This window comes from Takifugu rubripes, chromosome 17, assembly GCF_901000725.2.
Source record: "Takifugu rubripes chromosome 17, fTakRub1.2, whole genome shotgun sequence".
Lineage (NCBI taxonomy): Eukaryota > Metazoa > Chordata > Actinopteri > Tetraodontiformes > Tetraodontidae > Takifugu > Takifugu rubripes.
Genome location: NC_042301.1, coordinates 8,239,282 through 8,259,586, shown reverse-complemented (window position 1 = coordinate 8,259,586; position 20,305 = coordinate 8,239,282). Strand labels below are relative to the sequence as shown.

Sequence of the window (20,305 nt, the reverse complement as noted above, 5' to 3'; positions counted from 1 at the left end):
CTTACTATACTTAAAAATCACAGCTCACAATCCCAAAACCCCACATGGTCTGATGGCACTTTCGAGAGATTTACCATAGAAATTGTCAAACTTGATTACTTATCAATACAAAGTCACTCAAAGTCTGCAGAAAGTGATTTTTCTAGTTTTAATTTGATATGGTTGTAGACTATAATGATGTTATTACTCTGATTGGTTATGCCTCACGCAACATAGCTTTGAAATACAGACCCTTGGGGAGACGATTTGAAAAAAATATTGAGGTTATTTTGCATTGTAAACAAGAATTCAAACAGAAAATGGGTACAATAACTAGGCCGATTGAATCCACCTCCATCAGTAGATGCTAGCCTCTGACATGCCAGCAGAGAAATTGCTCTTTGATATAATGAATGCTCCTGGAAGCTTTTGATAGAAGTCATTTTACAAGGTTAAACCTGGGTCACAGTCCAGATGAGTTTCTTCCAAAACTAGTTTCTGGATCAGCTTCTGAATGCGGTCCAGGACTATCTGGTTGGAACTACAGCAGTCTTCAAGTTTGTAAGGGGATGAAATGGTTAGGACGCCTGCCACCCTCAGCTTATCTCCCTCCTCTTCCACAGGAACCTGGTTCTTTAGCAGCCAAATTCGAATTTTGCTCCTCCTCAGCTTTTCTGGGCTCATGTTTTGGATCATTGGGGGAAGGAAGCAGGCCTGAATACGTTCTGCAGTCTCCTGGTCAGCCACCTTCAGTGCCTGCACCTGTCGCACAGCATGGCCCATCACAACTTGCACCACTGCACCACCTTCCTTCTTGAAGTTCACCAAGACCAAACTAAAGGGGGCGGCACAAAAACAGGTACGGAAATCACAATTGCTGCATAAGTGTAGCAACCAATAGTGATATTTTACACAAAAGTTGGTTCCCACCACGTGTCCAACCATTTGGTTGGAAAAGAAACATTATACGAGTGCTTATATAGAGGACATCACTCCGCTTTACAGGTTTAACGTTAATGTCTCCCTACCAGTTGCGGAACTAATTGTACTGGCGGAACTAAATTGATTAAATAATCAAAAATATAATCCCGCTTATTAATAAAATGCCTGTAAAACTTAAAAAAGGTGCTTTATATGTATGTTGCATATGCATCAGTCAGATTTCTTCATTATACGTTGAACGCATGTGAAAACTTCCGCCAACATAACAGCTTCCGGTAAAACCACATAAGGCGACCTGGATTTTGTGAGGTAGCTATAGAGTAAATCATATATTTTAGGCAACATAGCTTTAATAGTCTGGCGTAGCAGTTGTGGAATTGATTAAAATGAATAAAAGTATAGTAACCCCAAAGTCCACCACTGTTCGTCTTAAACAAAATTTCGTTTTCATACTTCCCCCTCCGAACGAGCTACTCTACCTCCAAAATCAGGAGGTAGTTCTTTTTTAATCATTAAAATTAAACAAACAAAAAACAGTTGCGCTTCACCTCGCGGACACCGGGTCTACGGTCTGCAGCCATCCGCGGAGCTCTTTGTTTTCAACTGTCACCATGACCTGTTTAGAAACATAACGACTCCACATTGACGGACCTAGGAGAGGCCATTCAGACTGCATCACTACCGTGTCGATTCAATGGAGCCTCCCAAGTCTTCCGTAGGAAACATGAGGTGGACCTTGGTTCCGCTTCTAAACAAGCACTTGTGGGTCGCTGCTCACCCCTGCTGGCAAATATCAGGATGTCAGTTAAACCCTAAACACACACACACACACACACACACACACACACACACACACACACACACACACACACACACACACACACACACACACAATTATATATATATATATATATATATATATATATATACAATTAATTATATAATTAATTATATATAATAATTATAATTAATCATATATAATTGTTTTCAAAACAAAAACTTTCATATGATGTAACACTCATTTAGACAAACCACACCCCAATTCGACACCATACAGTCAGTCTTTAGTGGCTCAAGCTTAGTTTGTCTTAACAGAGAGACGTCAACTCTAAACGGGCAAGAAGAAATGGCTGACCCCACCAGCAGCTCTTCATTAGTCAACAACTATTCTTCCTCACTTGGAGAAATTACACATGCTGGTAAGTCCCTGACTATTCATGTGATGCTACACTCTACAGCTGACTACTGTCAAGGACATGACTATCTCTGGTTTACGAGATGCATCGTTTGTTGTGAACTTCACCAGAATGAATATAAACACAGAGAGCAACTGGTCAACACTAAATTCCCGTCATAGTAACTGATTAATTATAGTCATTTTCTCAGTAATAGTAATTATGGCAACTGTAACATATGGTTATCATGGTAACCTCTTTTGAATGGTTGATGTATTTGTTGTTCATTAGCTATCCTGCTAATCAATAAAACCAGGTGCATCCTGTCAGACTGAATTTAGATCTCACAGTTGTGATTCTACAAAGATCTATTGTTTGCTAATCTGAGCAGCTCATGGCTAGGGCAGCTTAATCTTACTGAAGGATTAAATTTACACAAAGGTTCGGATCAATTTAACCCTCTATAATTATCGTGTCACATGCGTTTCTCCCATTAAATCTGATAATTACCAATACTTTGATCTATTTTCACTCACACTTGGGACAATTTTGTGATAATGCAGTGAATGCATGCACATAGTAACTCCTGGTATGGACCTGACCTACATGATTCCTCTCAACTCCATTTGGGGGTGAAGCAGGAACAGCAATAACCATATCAAAGATCATTTTCCTTCCTTCCTTCCTTCCTTCCTTCCTTCCTTCCTTCCTTCCTTCCTTCCTTCTTGCAGACTAAATGTGATTACTATTAGTTTACTGCTTTTGATGAAATCCAAAGACCACCCTTACCCAAACAAAGCCCACCACTAAAGTCTTCTCTTCCTGACCATGTGAAGCCAGGATGAGCCACAAATATTTACTCATTTTTTCTTAAACTAATTTTGAGTGAAATCCTGCATTCAGTGTATTTCCATGATTCCTCGTCCCTGTTTGCCAGATTAAATCTAACCCTAACTCCCCAAACAGTCTTACAGCTTGTTCATTGGAAAGAGCCAAAGAAGACAGCAGCAGCATTCAGTGGGTCCCTACTGGTCCTTGTTTCTGTGGCAACTCTGTCCATCATCAGTGTGGTGTCATACTCGCTACTGACGTGCCTCTGTGTCACTATCACCTTTAGGTGAGGGGATGGACTTTGAAGTTTGGAATTTAAGCACATACACAGATAAATTTATTGGTTCCCTAATATACAAAATAGCTTTTAAGCATCACATTTGTGATTTTCTCCTTTAAATCTCAGGCTGTGACATCATGGGTATGATGCCATCCTGACCGTTGTCTTTTGTCTATTTTTAGAGTTTATAAATCAGTAATCCAAGCAGTGCAGAAATCAGATGAGGGACATCCATTTAGGTAAGACACACACACACACACCAAAAGGAGTGTTTCTAAACGCCTACTTTGGCCCTTAAACTCTTCCTCTATGCCGATTTGGGCCCTCCTACAGGTCTCTCCTGGACCGAGACATATCTGTGTCCTCAGAGTGGATAAGGTCATTGGCTGGTCAGTCTTTGGTCCATGTAAACTGTTTCATCAGTCAGACCAGGAGATTGATGCTGGTTGAAGACCTGGTAGACTCTATGAAGGTCAGGTTAATCTACTGTATTTTCGCGACCATAAGGTGCACCGTATGAAAAGGCGCAGTCTCAGTTACGGGTTCTATTTCTGTATTTAACACATACATAAGGCGCACCGGATTATATCGCGCGGGCATGGTAAAACATACTGATATGCTAGCTTAAAACATGCATGTGTATTTTTTTTTTGATCAATCCTCATCCACAAATCTATCAAAGTCCTCATCTTCTGCATCCGAAATGAACGAATGAATCCGAAATGGCTTTTGCGAAAGCCGAAAAGCATTTACAGATTTTGGGACTCGGTGCACACCTAAGGCACACCACATTATAAGGCACCCTATCCATTTTGGAGAAAATTTAAGACTTTTAAGTGCGCCTTATGGTCACCAAAATACAGTAGATTCTAAAATTCCTATTTATATTATTTATATTTTTTTTCACTGTCAGATTTAATAGTACATATAATTTCATTCAGTGCTTTCTAAGGTACTACATCTTAACAAACCTGGTCAGTGTGTTACTGACGAGTAAATGCACATGTTATATATCCTGCTCAGTCACTTTCCCAATAGTGCAAAGGTCATTTTAATGCAGGAGCTTTGGCGAACTAAAGCCTGTGAAAATCGGGGGGGCTTTCATTGGCTCCAACAAAAGTCACAATGTTTTGTATATTGTAGGTGTGGAGATTAAATTCATTGAAATGAAAATCTTCGGGCAAGTTTTAATGGGTTCAACATAATATCACCCAGGATAAATAGTTTGCAAAAGTTCTGCTTGGAACCAAATGGAGAAGACTAAACAACAGCTTCAGAAAACTGAAATCTCTGAAGTACTTCAAAAATACAATAGAAAAGTGTCCCTGGATGAAAAACAAAATCTAACTTTAATAGACTCAAAATCTACTACAAAATCTACTACTTAAATTCAGATTTTAGTAGAGGAACACTGGGGTTAAGATACAAGACCATCTGACAAAAAGGCAAGAAAAAATGAAAAGCAGGGAAATAGAGGATTAAAAGTAGAAGGCAAAGTACATAAAATCACACGAACACACACATGCACGCACGCATGGCTGCTGTACATGGTGCTTAAGTGATAAGTCACTTGGTGTTCAGCAGCCTGATGGCAGAGGGGAAGAAGCTGTTCATGTAGCGGGAGGTTTTGGTCCGAATGGACCGTAGTCTCCTGCCTGAGGGGAGGGGGGAAAACAGTCCGTGACCAGGGTGGGAAGGGTCGGCCGTGATCCGACCTGCACACCTCCGGGTCCTGGAGATATACAGGTCCTGGATGGATGGAAGCCTGCAGCCGATCACTTTCTCGGCAGCGCGCACGACGCGCTGCAGCCTCAGTCTGTCCCTGACAGTGGCACCAGCATACCACACGGTGATGGAGGAGGTGAGGATGGACTGATGATGGCCGTATAAAACTGCGGCAACATCCTGGGAGGCAGTTTGAGCTTCCTCAGTTGCCGTAGGAAGAACATCCTTTGCTGGGTCTTCTTGATGAGGGAGCTGATGGTTGGCTCCCACTTAAGGTCCCGGGTGATGGTGGTGCCCAGGAAGCGGAAGGAGTCCACGATGCTGATGGGGGAGTCCATCAAATCAAATTAAATCAATCTTTATTTATATAGCGTCTTATACAATCAAAATTGTTTCAAGGCGCTTTCCAGAATCCCAGGGCCTGACCCCAGACAAGCAACAGTGGCAAGGAAAAACTCCCCTTTAACAGGAAGGAACCTTGAGCAGGACCAGGCTCATGTAGGGGGACCCTCCTGCTGATGGCCGGCTGGGTAAAGAGAGAGGAGAAGGGGGAGGACAGGTAGAAGATAGGATAGGTAGGAGAGGAGAGGAGAGGAGAGGAGAATTAGAGTGGAGGGGAAGTAGAGGAGAGGAGAAGGAGAAGGAGGAGGAGGGGAAAGAGGAGAGGAAGGGAGAGGAGAGGAGAGGGAGAGGAAAAGGAGAAGGAGAAGGAGGGGGAGAGGAGAGGAGAGGAGAGGAGAGGAGAGGAGAGGAGAGGAGAGGAGAGGAGAGGAGAGGAGAGGAGAGGAGAGGGAGAGGAGAGGCACAGAGCACAGAAACACACAGAAAAAATATGATATACAATCACTTCAACGGGGCCGGAGGTCATTATGCAGCTCCGAGGGCGGCGATACCTGTAAATAAATAGAGGGGGGTGGGGGGGTGGGGGAGAAGCAGAAAAACTACACAAGAACTAGTCTGCTTGATGAGGAGAGGAAAGGAGAGGAGAGGAGAGTAAACCATGACCCAGTGGAGTGACAGAGGCCTGTCAGGTGATCATGTTTCCGGACCCCGGCAGCCTTGGCCAATAACAGCATAACTAAGATGTGACCTAACGATTAGAAGACCCCCTAAGTATGATAGTTTGTCTGTCTATGATAGTAACTGGAACTACTGAATTAGTAACAATACGCTTTTTCAAAGAGGTAGGTTTTGACAGGGAGCTGGTTCCATAGCAGGGGGCCCTGGTAGCTAAATGCTCGGCACCCCATTCTACTCCTAGAAACTCTGGGAACCACAAGTAGACCAGCATTCTGAGAGCGGAGCGGTCTATTGGGCTGATAAGGTATCACTAGCTCCTCCAGGTAAGATGGAGCTAGGCCTCTGAGGACCTTGTAGGTCAAAAGAAGGGTTTTAAAAATTATTCTAAATTTAACGGGCAGCCAATGAAGCGACGCCAGTACAGGAGTTATGTGATCTCTTTTGTCAATACCTGTCAGAACTCTGGCTGCAGCATTTTGGATCAACTGGAGGCTTCTTAAAGAGTTGTTTGGACACCCTGATAATAAAGAGTTACAGTAGTCCAGCCTGGAAGTAACAAATGCATGGACTAACTTTTCAGCATCATGCCACGTCAGCAGCTTCCTGATCTTTGTGATGTTCCTCAAGTGAAAAAAGGCACTTGAGGATTTTAATTTAATGTGTGAGTTGAAGGAGAGATTTTGATCAAAAGTTACTCCTAGATTCCTCACAGAGAGACTAGATGTTAATGAGATACCATCTAGAGTGATCATGTGATCTAATCTATCCCAGAGAGGTTCAGGACCAAACACCATGACCTCAGTTTTTCCTGGGTTAAGGAGGAGGAAATTTGAAGACATCCAGGACTTTATGTCTTTAAGACAGGTCTGGAGCTTCACTAACTTCTCTGTCTCCTCGGGTTTCATGGATAAATAGAGCTGAGTGTCATCAGCATAACAATGAAAATGTATCCCATGCGGCTGAATAATGTTCCCTAAGGGAAGCATGTACAATGTGAAGAGGATTGGTCCGAGTACAGAACCTTGAGGAACTCCATGGCTAACCCTTCTGTATGAGGAGGGAACACCATGGACATAAGCAAACTGGTATCTATCAGATAAGTATGATCTAAACCAGTCTAGTGCTGTCCCTTTAATCCCAATCACATGTTCCAGTCTATGTAACAGGATGCTGTGATCAACTGTATCAAAAGCAGCACTGAGGTCCAGAAGAACCAGCATAGAGACCAGTCCATGATCGGAAGCTATGAGAAGATCATTAGTGACTTTAAGAAGTGCTGTTTCTGTGCTGTGGTGAGCTCTAAAGCCTGACTGAAACATCTCAAACAGGCTGTTCCTCTGCAGGTGCTCCAGTAACTGAGTCACCACCACCTTCTCTAGAACTTTAGAGATAAAAGGAAGGTTGGATATTGGCCTATAATTTGCTAAGACATCAGGATCCAGTGATGGTTTTTTAAGCAACGGCTTAATCACTGCCATGAGGGCAAGGGGGGGCAAAGGGGCTGTGAAGTCCACAATCATCTCCACTGTTTTCTGAGCGTTCAGCTGCAGGTTGTTGTGTCCACACCAGGACACCAGTCGAGCCACCTCCCTCCTGTAGGCAGTCTCGTCGCCATTGGAGATGAGCACGATGAGGGTGGTGTCATCCGCAAACTTGATCAGCTTGACAGACTGGTGGCTTGAGGTGCAGCAGTTTGTGTACAGGGGGAAGAGCAGGGGGGAAAGTACACAGCCCTGGGGTGATCCAGTGCTGATGGTGACAGAGTCCGAGACAGTCTTCCCCAGCCGCACATACTGCCTCCGATCCATCAGGAAGTGAGTGATCCACCTGCAGAGGGAGTCAGGCACACTAAGCTGGGACAGCTTGTCCTGTAGCAGAGCGGGGCGGATAGTGTTGAACGCAGAGCTGAAGTCCACAAACAGGATCCTCGCATAGGTTCCCGGGGAGTCCAGATGCTGCAAGATGGAGTGAAGGGCCAGGTTGACCGTGTCGTCCACAGATCTGTTAGCTCTGTAGGCGAACTGCAGTGGATCCAGGAGGGAGGTGGTGATGGACTTGAGGTGTGGCAGGATCAGGCGCTCTAAGGACTTCATGACTACAGAGGTGAGCGCCACAGGTCTGTAGTCATTAAGCCCAGTGATCCGTGGCTTCTTGGGGACAGGGACGATGGTTGAAGACACGCCGTCCGGGCCAGGGGCCTTGCGCGGGTTCAACCTGGCGAACTGCCTGCGCACATCCTGTTCACTGATGGTGAATGGAGGGTGGGGGGGGGGGGGACTGGTGGTAAGTGATGGGGGGGGGGGGGGTGATGGTGAGTGATGGTGAGTGGAGGGGGCGAGGAGGAGGGGACTGCCTTTGATGGAGTGAGGTCCATGGGGGCAGTGACACAGGGGGGAGGGGAGGTGTTGGGCATGGCTGACGAGGTGTCAAAGCGGGCATAGTGGAGGGACAGACTCTTACAAAGGGCTTTGTCGTCCTGACCCTTTGAAGCCTGAGGCCTGTAGTCGGTAATCTGCCTCAGGCCTCTCCACACAGAAGCAGAGTCGTTAGCAGTAAACTGCTGCCTGAAGTTTCTCCGAATACACAGATTTAGCTCTCCTCAGTTCCTTGCTAAACCGGTATTTGGCCTCTCTGTAGCAGTCTCTGAACAACTGAACAAGACGTTACAAGGCCAGGGGCAACTTGTCAGTGCTGCCTATGATAATGTCAGATCATTCACCACAAAACTTTTGTTATGGAAAGCCCAGGTCTCTCAGGCAAACCTTTGCCATTTCCCAGCATGCAAGGCACCCATGGATGCAGGCACACTATTCAGTGAATCAGAAGTATGTTGATGTCATTTTGAAGCTGCAGGAGGAATTTGAACACAGATTTGCAGACTTCAAGACGCACAGAGCCAGATTTCAAATTTTTGCGGACCCCTTCTCCTTTGATGTGCAAGATGCCCCTCCTGTGCTTCAAATGGAGCTCATTGACCTTCAGTGCAACTCTGAACTTAAAGCCAAGTTCAGGGAGGTTAGTGGAAAAGCAGACAAGCTTGGCCAATTTTTGAGAGAATTGACCCCCAGCTTCCCTGAGCTTTCTCGGATGTTCAAGCGGACTGTGTGCCTTTTTGGGAGCACATACTTGTGTGAAAAGCTCTTCTCCACCTTGAACTTCAATAAGTCCAAGTACAGGTCCAGACTGACTGATTAGATTAGATTAGATTAGATTCAACTTTATTGTTATTGCACATGTACAGGTACAGAGCAACAAAATGCAGTTTAGCATCTAACCAGAAGTGCAAAAGAAGCAGCAAGTGAGGATAATAACTTAATAAATACAGTATGGCGGTTATTTTACAATTGTTTACCGGGTTGTGCTATAAACATATTTTACAGATGGTGTTTACATTAAATGCCTTGGACTATAAGTGCAGGAGCTATTTAGCTATTTACATAAGATAGAGGAGATGTGCAAATTATAAATTACGTGTATACAGATGATAAAGTGCATGAGTGCGCAGGACAGGTTTAAACAGTAGCTACATTGGTTACTAAGCTAGTGAGTTGTTGTGTAAACTGCTGTAGTGTAGTGAGGTGTGGAGTGTGTAAGGGTCAGCAGGAGTTCAACAGGGACACCGCTCTGGGGAAGAAGCTGTTCCTCAGTCTACTGGTCCGAGTCCTGAGGGTTCTGTAGCGCCTCCCAGAGGGCAGGAGGGAAAATAGTCTGTGGGCGGGGTGGGAGGAGTCCTTGAGTATGCTGCGTGCTCGATGCAGGCAGCGCTTCCTCTGGACATCTCCGATGGCAGGGAGTGTAGTCCTTGTGATGCGTTGGGCAGTTTTCACCACCCTCTGCAAGGCCTTGTGCTCAGCGATAGTGCAGCTTCCATACCAGACTGACACGCAGTTGGTCAGGATGCTTTCTATCGCACAGCGATAGAAGTTCACCAGGACAGCCGAGGATAGCTGGTTCTTCCTCAGTGTCCTCAGGAAGAAGAGGCGCTGGTGAGCCTTCTTGATGATGCTGGAGGTGTTTGTGGTCCAGGACAGGTCCTCTGAGATGTGGGTCCCCAGGAACTTGAAGCTGGAGACACGCTCGACGGCCATCCCGTTGATGTGGATGGGGTCCTGTGTGCCTCCTCTTGCTTTCCTGAAGTCCACGATGAGCTCCTTGGTCTTGCTGGTGTTGAGGACCAAGTTATTGTTAGCGCACCATGTGGTCAGGCGCTCTACCTCCTCTCTGTAGGCTGTCTCGTCGTTGTTGCTGATGAGACCGATCACCGTTGTGTCGTCTGCAAACTTGATGATGGAGTTGGATCCATGTACAGGTCTGCAGTCGTGGGTGAATAGAGAGTAGAGGAACGGGCTCAGCACACAGCCTTGTGGCACACCGGTGCTGAGTGTGATGGTGGTGGAGCAGCTGTGACCTGACCTAACACGCTGTGGTCTGTCGGTCAGGAAGTCCAGAGTCCAGTTGCAGAGGGAGGGGTTGATGCCCAGGTCTCCAAGTTTGGTGATCAGCTTGGAGGGGACGACGGTGTTGAAAGCTGAGCTGAAGTCAGCAAACAGCAATCGTGCATAGGTGTTCGTGTTGTCCAGGTGTGTGAGCACAGAGTGCAGTGCTATGGAGACTGCATCATCTATGCTCCTGTTGCTGCGGTAGGCAAACTGGTGTGGATCGAGTGTGGTTGGGAGGCAGTCCTTCAGGTGAACCAGGACCAGTCGCTCGAAGCACTTCATGATGATGGGGGTGAGTGCTACCGGGCGGTAGTCATTGAGGCAGGTTGGTCTGGAATGCTTCGGAACTGGGACGATAGTTGTGGCCTTGAAGCAAGACGGGACCACTGCGTGGGTGAGGGACAGATTGAAGATGTCCGTAAAAATCCCGGCGAGCTGTTCTGCGCATGCCCTGAGCACACGTCCAGGGATGCCATCAGGACCAGCAGCCTTGCGTGGATTGATCCGGCTGAGGGCTGTGTAGACGGCGGTAGATGATAGTGTGATGGGTTGGTGGTCTGCTGGGAGAGGGGTCCTAGTGGCAGTGTCCTTGTCGTCCTTTTCGAAGCGAGCATAGAAGGTATTAAGCTCGTTCAGGAAGGTGGTGTCCATGACTGTGGGGCTGTAGGCCTGGGCTTCTCCTGATCTGAAGGCAGTGTTGCGCGCCTTCAGCAGGAGCCGCACCTCCTTGTTCATCCATGGCTTCTGATTGGGGTATGTGGTGATCCGCTTCGTGGTGGTTATGCTGTCGATGGTGGTGGTGATGTGGTCCAGAACAGTGGAGGTGAAATTGTCAGTGTCGGTGTGTGTGTGTGAGCCACAGCTGCCCTGGGGCGTAAACATACTCCAGTCCGTGTGTTGAAACCTGTCCTGGAGTACGGAGTCTGCTCCCGCCGGCCACACCTTGATGGTCTTCATTGATGGCCTGACGCGGTTGATGAGGGGTGAGTACTTGGGGGTGAGGAACAAAGAAAGGTGGTCTGATTGTCCTAGGTGGGGGAGGGGTGTTGCCGTATAGGCACCAGCCATGTTTGTGTAGACATGGTCCAGAGTTTTGTTTCCTCTTGTATTGCAGGAAACATGTTGGTGGAATTTTGGAAGAACAGTTTTTAAGTTTGAATGATTGAAGTCACCCGCAACAATAAATGCAGCCTCCGGGTGGGCGGACTGTTGTTGGCTAATAGCCGCATGAAGTTCATTCATCGCAAGAGTGGCATTAGCATCCGGGGGAATGTAAGCTGCTGTTATGATGACGGATGTGAATTCCCGAGGCAGATAAAACGGTCTACATTTAACCATTAAAAACTCCACGTTGGCTGAGCAGTGTCTCCTCAGAGTAGCGGAGTCGGTGCACCAGGTCTTGTTGATGTAGATGCATAGCCCCCCACCTCTGGTCTTACCGGAGTCGTCAGCTGTTCTGTCTGCCCGATGTGTGGAGCGCCCGGTTAGCCCGATGGCTGTGTCCGGTATGCCACTGTTTAGCCAAGTTTCCGTGAGAATCATGGCATTGCAGTCCGAGAGACTGATGAGCATCTCCAAGCCCTATTGAGGGTCTCAACTGCTTCATCCCTCAAGCCAAATGTGGCTCGGCTATGTGAGAGGAAGCGCTGTCAGGTCTCTAGCAGCAAGAAGTAGGCAAGAGAAGCCATGTTCAGAACAGTTCATGTTCAGTCTTCCATTCTTGTTCAGAAAGTTAGAGGTTAAAGAACTGTTAATACAGACATTTGAATGTGAATAATAGTAATTAAATTTCTCTGGTCAGCAGGAACTATATGTGGTTTCTTCACTTTTCTATATCTGTTGTATTATTATTACTATTATGCCCGAACCCACTGGTGGACACCAGCAGTGAGGGATGCCGTCAAGCTGAAGAAGGAGTCATATCGGGCCTTACTGGCCTGTGGGACTCCTGCAGATAGGTACCGGCAGGCCAAGCGGAGTGCAGCTACGGCTGTTGCCGAGGCAAAGACCCGGGCATGGGAAGAGTTTGGTGAGGCCATGGAGAACGACTTTCGGACGGCCTCGAAAAGGTTCTGGACCACCATCAGGCATCTGAGGAAGGGAAAGCAGTGCACTGTCAACACTGTGTATAATGCTGATGGTGTGCTGCTGACCTCAACTCGGGATTTTGTGGATCGGTGGAAGGAATACTTCGAGGACCTCCTCAATCCCACCAACACGCTTTCCAGTGAGGAAGCAGGGCCTGGGGACCTGGGGATAGGCTCCTATATCTCTGGGGCTGAAATTGCAGAGGTAGTCAAAAAACTCCTTGGTGGCAAGGCCCGGGGGTGGATGAGATCCGCCCAGAGTTCCTTAAGGCTCTGGATGTTGTAGGGCTGTCGTGGTTGACTCGACTCTGCAACATCGCGTGGACATCGGGGGCAGTGCCGCTGGATTGGCAGACCGGGGTAGTAGTCCCTCTTTTTAAGAAGGGGGACCGGAGGGTGTGTTCCAACTATAGGGGGATCACACTCCTCAGCCTCCCTGGTAAGGTCTATTCAGGGGTACTGGAGAGGAGGGTCCGCCGGATAGTCGAACCCCAGATTCAGGAGGAGCAATGTGGTTTTCGTCCTGAGCGTGGAACAGTGGACCAGCTCTACACCATCAGCAGGGTCCTTGAGGGTGCATGGGAGTTTGCCCAACCAGTCCACATGTGTTTTGTGGACTTGGAGAAGCCATTCGACCGTGTCCCTCGGGGGGTCCTGTGGGGGGCCCTCCGAGAGTATGGGGTGTCGGGCCCGCTGATACGGGCCGTCTGCTCCCTGTACGATCGGTGTCAGAGTTTGGTCCACATTGCTGGCAGTAAGTCGAACTCGTTTCCGGTGAGGGTTGGTCTCCGCCAGGGCTGCCCTTTGTCACCGATTCTGTTCATAATTTTTATGGACAGAATTTCTAGGTGCAGTCATGGTGTTGAGGGGGTCCGGTCTGGTGACCTCAGGATTGGGTCTCTGCTTTTTGCAGATGATGTGGTCCTGTTGGCGCCATCAGCCCGTGACCTCCAACGATCACTGGATCGGTTTGCCATTGCATGTGAAGCGGCTGGGATGAAAATTACCACCTCCAAATCCGAGGCCATGGTTCTCAACCGGAAAAAGGTGGAGTGCCTTCTCCAGGTCAAGGAGGAGCTCGTGCCCCAAGTGGAGGAGTTCAAGTACTTGTTCACGAGTGAGGGAAGAATGGAGCAGGAGGTCGACAGGCGGATCGGTGCGGCGTCCGCAGTAATGCAGAGTCTGCACCGGTCCGTAGTGGTGAAGAGATTTACCGGTCAATTTACCGGTCGATCTTCGTTCCTACCCTCACCTATGGTCATGAGCTTTGGGTAATGACCAAAAGAACAAGATCACGGGTACAAGCGGCCGAAATGAGCTTCCTCCGTAGGGTGGCTGGGCTCTCCCTTAGAGATAGGGTGAGAAGCTCTGCCATCCGGGAGGAGCTCGGAGTAGAGCCGCTGTTCCTCTGCGTTGAGAGGAGCCAGATGAGGTGGCTTGGGCATCTAGGTGGCTTGGGCATCTAGTAGGAGACCCCCGGGAAGACCCAGGACATGTTGGAGAGACTATGTCTCTCGACTGGCCTGGGAACGCCTGGGGATCCCTCCGGATGAGCTGGAAGAGGTAGCTGGGGAGAGGGAAGTCTGGGCTTCTCTTCTTAGGCTGCTGCCCCCGCGACCCGACCCCGGATAAGTGGTAGAGGATAGATGGGTGGATGGATTATTATTATTATTATTATTTATTGCTGATTGCTTTATTTTCTTATTAATTCTTAATTTGTTTATTTTTTCATCTTATTTTGTGTAAAAAAAAAAAAAAGGTGGTTGTGATGGGCCTAATGCGGCCGAGCCTCACCCAGACTCTGCCTCCAGCGGCCCCCAGGTAAATTGAGTTTGAGGAGAGGAGAGGAGAGGAGAGGAGAGGAAACCATGACCCAGTGGGGTGACAGAGGCCTGTAAGGTGATCATGTTTCTGGATCCCGGCAGCCTTGGCCTGTAACAGCATAGCTAAGATGTTAACCTAATGATTAGACGACCCGCTAAGTATGATAGTTTGTCTGTCTATGATAGTAACTGGAACTGCAGAATTAGTACCGTATTTTAACTACCATAAGGCGCACTGTATTAAAAGGCGCAGTCTTAGTTATAGGTGCTATTTCTGTATTTAAAACATACATAAGGCACACCGTATTATTAGGCGCATGCTGCAACATACAGTAAAAAATGACAATGGAAGTAAAACAGTGAGTTTCGACACATTTATTGAACAAAATATTCATTCTTCCTCCACAAAACCATCAACGTTTTCATCTTCTGTATCTGAATTAAACAGCTGCACTATTTCAATGTCCAACATCCCGAATTCCTCTTCTTAATCATCTGAATCAGACTCACCGACCGGTTCCGGTTCAGCGTTGATGCCGGCTTTTGTGAAAGCTCTTACAATACATGAAGACAGTATCATAGCCCATGCCTCTACAATGCACCCACATATGGTGGCATAACTTGCCCGCCGCTGCCTCATAGTCTTTGTGAAGGAGTGTTCGCCTTCCGTCATCCAGCGGTCTGTCCGTTTCCGTGGCAGCTGAGAACCACGGTGAACGACGACTTCTCGTGCCCCGTTGTGCGTATCGCCACCGTGCTGGTCCCTTTTTCTCCACTTGGGTCAAAAGGATGTTAAAAGTCAAAGAGATCTCATCCATGTTGGTGATGTGGCTGGGCGCGGTTATGTTGTCGCGGCAGTAGTCGCAGAAGATGGCCACCCTCTCCTGGTAATCCACTGCCAGCCGCGGCGCAACATTTGTACTTGTGCATATGGAGAGATGCCACCGCCTCATAAAGCGAAAACACTAAGATTGCTCGATTGCCATTTTCAGCCGCATATTCGATGGCCTGCAGTTTAAAGTAAGCCTCATTCATACACGTCTCGCTTGACTGACGCCATTTTAGGGGATCCTTACGTGTAGGTGTGCCGCTAATCGATTGGCGGAGCGTTTACCGTAGTGCACCCACCCAAGGCGCACAGCAGATTTTGGAACTCAGTCCACACACAAGGCGCTCCATATTACAAGGTGCACCGTCGATTTTTGAGAAAATCTCAGTGTTTTAGGTGCGCCTTATAGTCGTGAAAATACGGTAACAATAAAAGAGGTAGGTTTTAAGTCTGATATTAAAAGTAGAGATGGAGTCAGCCTCCTGTACCTGGACAGGGAGTTGGTTCCATAGCAGGGGGCCTGGTAGCTAAATGCTCGGCCCCCCATTCTACTCCTAGAGACTCTGGGAACCACAAGTAGACCAGCATTCTGAGAGTGGAGCGGTCTATTGGGCTGGTAAGGTGTCACTAGCTCCTCCAGGTAGGATGGAGCTAGGCCTCTGAGTACAAAATAAATACATACATACATACATACTGTATATACATACATACTGTACATACATACATACTATACATACATACATACATACATACATATATGTGTATACATGCCAAAATATAGAACAAACATGCAAACATGCCAAGATGTTGTGGCACTTCCAGAACCAGACTGACAAGATGGTGGTGGCAAATCAGCCTGACATAGTGGTGGTAAACACTAGAAGACAGTGATGGTGATAGATGCAATCCGAAGTGATAGCAACAACAGGAAGAAAGAACATGAGAAGATGGAAAAATACCAAGGGCTGAAAGAGGAGATAGAGAGAATGTGCTCCCAGTAGTGATTGGGACACTAGGGGCAGTAACCCCCAAGCTGAGTAGATGGCTCCAACAGATACCAGGAACCACATCAGAGTTCTCTGTCTGGAAGAGTGCAGTCCTAGAAACAGCTAAGATCCTGTGCAGAAACCTCAAACGCCCAGGCTTCTGGTAGAGGAACCGAATCTGAAGGAGGCACTGCCCATGGGGGCAAGGAAGAGACTTTTAAAAATGTATATGTATTCATAATTGGGTAATTAAGTTAAAATTGCTTAAAATTTATTTAAAAAAAGTCTTGTATATAAACCTCTAATCCCAAATTATAAAAGTGATATGATATTTTAAACCATATATTATGTTTTTAGTCTTTTCTAAGTAACTTCTGGAGATGATCTTGATCCCTGATCATGTAAATATGAAAATTTAGGGTTTGCTCCTGATGTTAAATATTTTCCTGTATATTTTTGGAATATTTTGTCCACAGGTGACTGCTGTCATGTGGGTAATGACATATGTTGGAGCCATCTTCAATGGTATCACACTTCTCATTATTGGTGGGTCTTTTGTGACTTGTGTTGATAATATATAAAATAGATTTCAATAATTAAACAATGACCCTCTTTTTTTGTAGCTGACATCTTATGCTTCACTGCTCCACTAATCTACCAGAGGAAAAAGGTACTAATGTGATATTATTATTATTGTTGTTGTTGTTATTTCCATTATTATTATGACAGAGTGTCAATATCTGAGGTGAAAGTAAGCAGAGTGTGTGTCTTTTTTGACATCTCTGACAATATCCTATAGAATATTGATTTTACCGACCTATTGGGAGCTGCACACACTTGTCGCCGCACTGTCTAAATTGTGATTGCACAAACAAGTTGCCACGTAGCCGTATATGAGTAGTGAAAGTATACTGTAGCTTAATCCATTTGTGTTTTTGTCTTCAGACACAGATTGACCAATACATCGCATTAATTAAGTCCAGAGTGGAGGAAACAAAATACCAGTGAGTTTTCCTGAGAAAAAGATTTCATTACATGTTTTGAGTCATTTTTTTTCTTAATTAGGAGCTTTTTCATTCATTCTTTACATGTTTTGGATGATCTAGTCACAGGTGGTCAGTAAAGCAAGGTAAGAAGAACACACCTATTGTGTTTCAAAAGTTTGTTCCAAAAGACCAATTCTAAAACTGGGATTTCAGTATAAATGTTGGCTTAACTGACTCCTGATGTGACATTTTCTCACAATTTTGAATGTGTTGTATATCAAAAAAGATGGAGTAAATGATATTTCATTGTTACTAACGCCTGCTATACATGCTTATTGTCATATAAGCCAGAAAGGCTTCTTTCACAAGTGGGCAAAGAGGACAGTTGAGGAAGCAGCTCTTGAGGGCGCAAACTCTTCCTTATATTGCTATTTAAGGAAAAAGAGCTATGTATCTATATAATGTAATCTAAATATTGAAATTAAGCTTCTTTTATGGCACAGCTAATTCTCATCATTGGTGAGCTTTTGTGGAACTTTTGGGTGATGAGTTGAGCTACATGCAGCTCATGGAATGTGTGTTTTCAGGCTGCAGGACCGGTTACCTGGAGCCGTTAAAAAAGTCAAAGCTGAATGACAACTTGCCTGCATTTTCTTCTCATCAATCAGTTTCTCACTGATTCATCTGCTTAAAATATTTCAATAAAATTCTCAGTCAGAACAACTGTGTTTTTATTGGTGATACTATTTTCTATTATTTTCATATCAGTTGTGTCTAGCAAAAGCAGATACAATGTATTCATCGGTATGCTATATTGTCACTTCCTGTCTTCTCAATCGTTCGTTGGTTGCACTGTGCACGATGTGTTGTATTCACTTTACTTAAAATTGAACACTTGGGACATTCTAGTCACATGATAACAGTGAGAAATAACCCATATTAAACAAACACAGGGCTCCGCTGATTATCAGCATTAGCATGGCCTCACCATCTGTTTCACCCGGTTTCTTTGTCTGTTCAGCGTGTGAAATGTTTAGTTGCTCCTCTGCCTCCCTTAGTGAAAGGAATAGGTGCAGAAAGTGTAGTTTATTTACGGCTATAGAGGCGAGACTTAGTGAGCTTGAGACTCGGTTCCGCAGCTTGGAGTTAGCTGGAGTTGCGTCAGCCGAGCCACCGGCTAGCCAAGGCGGCTGGGTGATGGTTCGCAGGAAGCGTAGCGAGAAGTAAACGTAAATTTGGTAAAGTTATTATTATGTTTAGTCGCATGTCGTTGCTTCGTCGCTGGCTGTCACGGTGGTGCCCCGAAAACCAGGTGGCCTTTGTAGACAATTGGAGCACTTTTTGGGGGAAACCTGGTCTGATCAGGAGAGACGGTGTCCATCCCACACGGGATGGTGCCTCTCATATTTCTAGTAACTTGGTTAATTTTATTGGACCCAAAGTGACCAGACAAACCAGGGTCCAGACCAGGATGCAGAGTTGTAGTCTTACACACCTCTCTGCCGCTTCCATTGAACCCTCATCCACCAACAATAACATATTTAACACTATAGAGGTAGTCTGTGTTCCACGGTTAAAAGTTCACCAAGCACAGAGCAGGGGAGCGGTAAATCACCATAATCTTATTAAAATTAATACCAAAGCACAAGTTGGAGAAACTAATATCACAATTAAGTGTGGACTGTTAAATATTAGATCTCTTTTGGGTAAATCCCTGTTAGTGCACGACCTGATAGCGGATCATCACATTGATTTATTTTGTCTTACTGAGACCTGGCTTCAGGAGGAGTATGTTAGCTTAAATGAATCTACTCCTCCTACCCATCTTAATTATCATATTCCTCGTGTTACTGGTCGAGGAGGGGGAGTGGCAGCAATCTATCACTCCAAGTTATTAATTAATCCTAGGCCAAAACATGGCTCCAGTTCATTTGAAAGTCTGACTCTTGGCATCACCCATCTGAACTGGAAGACAGAAAAGCCACTTTTGTTTGTAGTTGTATATCGGCCTCCCTGCTGGGCCACATTCAGAGTTCCTTGATGTTGTTCTCTGATTTCTTATCTGACTTGGTCCTTAGAACGGACAAAGTCATTATCATTGGAGACTTTAATATCCATGTAGACAGCTTTAGAAATGGCTTTGTTTCATTACTTGAGTCAGTTGGTTTCCTCCAGCAGATAAACCAACCAAGTCATAGCTTCAAACACACCTTACATCTAGTTCTGACTTATGGTGTTGAGGTAGAACATGTGTCAGTGTTTCCTCGGATCCCACTCCTGTCAGATCATTCATTGATCACTTTTACATTTATGATTAAGGATTCTTCTATCCTCAGAACACAGTCTTACTACAACAGATGTCTTTCAGATAATGCTGTAGCTAAGTTTAAGGAAGCAATCCCTGCGTTCATCTCAGGACCACTGTGTGTTTCCCCAGGGATCAATCATTATAATTTTAGCCCTGCTGAGGTTGACTCTATTGCTGAAGGTGCAGCAACCTCACTGAGAATCACGCTTGATTCTGTTGCCCCCCCTGAAAAAGAAAATAGTAAATCAGAGGAGGTGTGCCCCCTGGTATAATTCACATATCAGGACCCTCAAGCAGAAAGCGCGCAGACTAGAAAGGAAGTGGAATTCTTGTAAAACAGACAGCTATCATGTAGCCTGGAAAGACTGTCTATTAGTTTACAAAAAGGCCCTCCATAAGGCTAGAACAGCTTATTTTTCTTCTTTAATTGAGGAAAACAAGAACAACCCCAGGTTTATTTTCAGCACTGTGGCCAAATTAACTCAAATTAGGAGTAGAATGGGGGGCCGAGCATTTAGCTACCAGGCCCCCTGCTATGGAACCAGCTCCCTGTACAGGTACGGGAGGCTGACTCCAGCTCTACTTTTAAGATCAGACTTAAAACCTACCTCTTTGAAAAAGCTTAGTGGGCCAGATTCACCAATATGTTCTTAAGAATCTTCTTAGATTCTTTCTTAAGTTGTTCTTAAGAAGTTTCTTAAGAAAACCCTACGTCGGATTCATCAACGCGTTCGTAAGCCCCAGAATTGTTCGCAGCTGTGTTCTTAGATTGATGAATGCCATCTGTTCGTAAGTTGAAAGCGCGTGCCAGGTGAGTCTAATTAACATACGATTAGCATATGTCACCGCCCACTAATGCCCATAAAAGGAACTGCAGCAGGACCCTGTAGACAGA

General features: G+C 45.8%; 2 protein-coding genes across 3 annotated transcripts; one reads left to right on the top strand and one right to left on the bottom strand.

The window, feature by feature from the left end:
• Positions 1-133: 133 nt before the first annotated feature.
• gemin6 (gem (nuclear organelle) associated protein 6) lies at positions 134-1,673 on the bottom strand. Its single transcript, XM_003972212.3, has 2 exons — positions 1,470-1,673; positions 134-814 (listed from the first exon to the last, which is right to left on the bottom strand). The coding sequence occupies exons 1-2, from the start codon at positions 1,595-1,597 to the stop codon at positions 424-426; spliced, it is 519 nt and encodes a 172-aa protein (XP_003972261.2). The 5' UTR covers positions 1,598-1,673; the 3' UTR covers positions 134-423.
• LOC101070458 (reticulon-3-like) lies at positions 1,590-17,822 on the top strand. Of its 2 annotated transcripts, XM_029850500.1 has the most exons (10): positions 1,590-1,721; positions 2,017-2,120; positions 3,063-3,213; positions 3,390-3,446; positions 3,541-3,679; positions 16,593-16,662; positions 16,740-16,786; positions 17,062-17,120; positions 17,223-17,245; positions 17,690-17,822. In XM_029850500.1, the coding sequence occupies exons 2-10, from the start codon at positions 2,048-2,050 to the stop codon at positions 17,779-17,781; spliced, it is 711 nt and encodes a 236-aa protein (XP_029706360.1). In that variant the 5' UTR covers positions 1,590-1,721; positions 2,017-2,047; the 3' UTR covers positions 17,782-17,822. The 2 variants fall into 2 exon arrangements, with proteins under 2 accessions (XP_029706360.1, XP_029706361.1); XM_029850501.1 differs by lacking the exons at positions 1,590-1,721; positions 17,223-17,245 and having other exon boundaries at positions 2,007-2,120; positions 17,690-17,815.
• The last annotated feature ends 2,483 nt before the right edge of the window (positions 17,823-20,305 follow it).

What these genes read in the sequence shown, in the direction of transcription:
- LOC101070458 (XM_029850500.1), top strand. Translation starts at nt 2,048, where the DNA reads ATGGCTGACCCCACCAGCAGCTCTTCATTAGTCAACAACTATTCTTCC. An exon ending in TAATCTACCAGAGGAAAAAG is followed by an intron (nt 16,787 to 17,061) that starts GTACTAATGTGA and finishes TTTTGTCTTCAG; the next exon opens with ACACAGATTGACCAATACAT. An exon ending in GTGGAGGAAACAAAATACCA is followed by an intron (nt 17,121 to 17,222) that starts GTGAGTTTTCCT and finishes TGGATGATCTAG; the next exon opens with TCACAGGTGGTCAGTAAAGC.
- gemin6 (XM_003972212.3), bottom strand. Translation starts at nt 1,597, where the DNA reads ATGCAGTCTGAATGGCCTCTCCTAGGTCCGTCAATGTGGAGTCGTTAT. An exon ending in GTAGACCCGGTGTCCGCGAG is followed by an intron (nt 815 to 1,469) that starts GTGAAGCGCAAC and finishes CGCCCCCTTTAG; the next exon opens with TTTGGTCTTGGTGAACTTCA.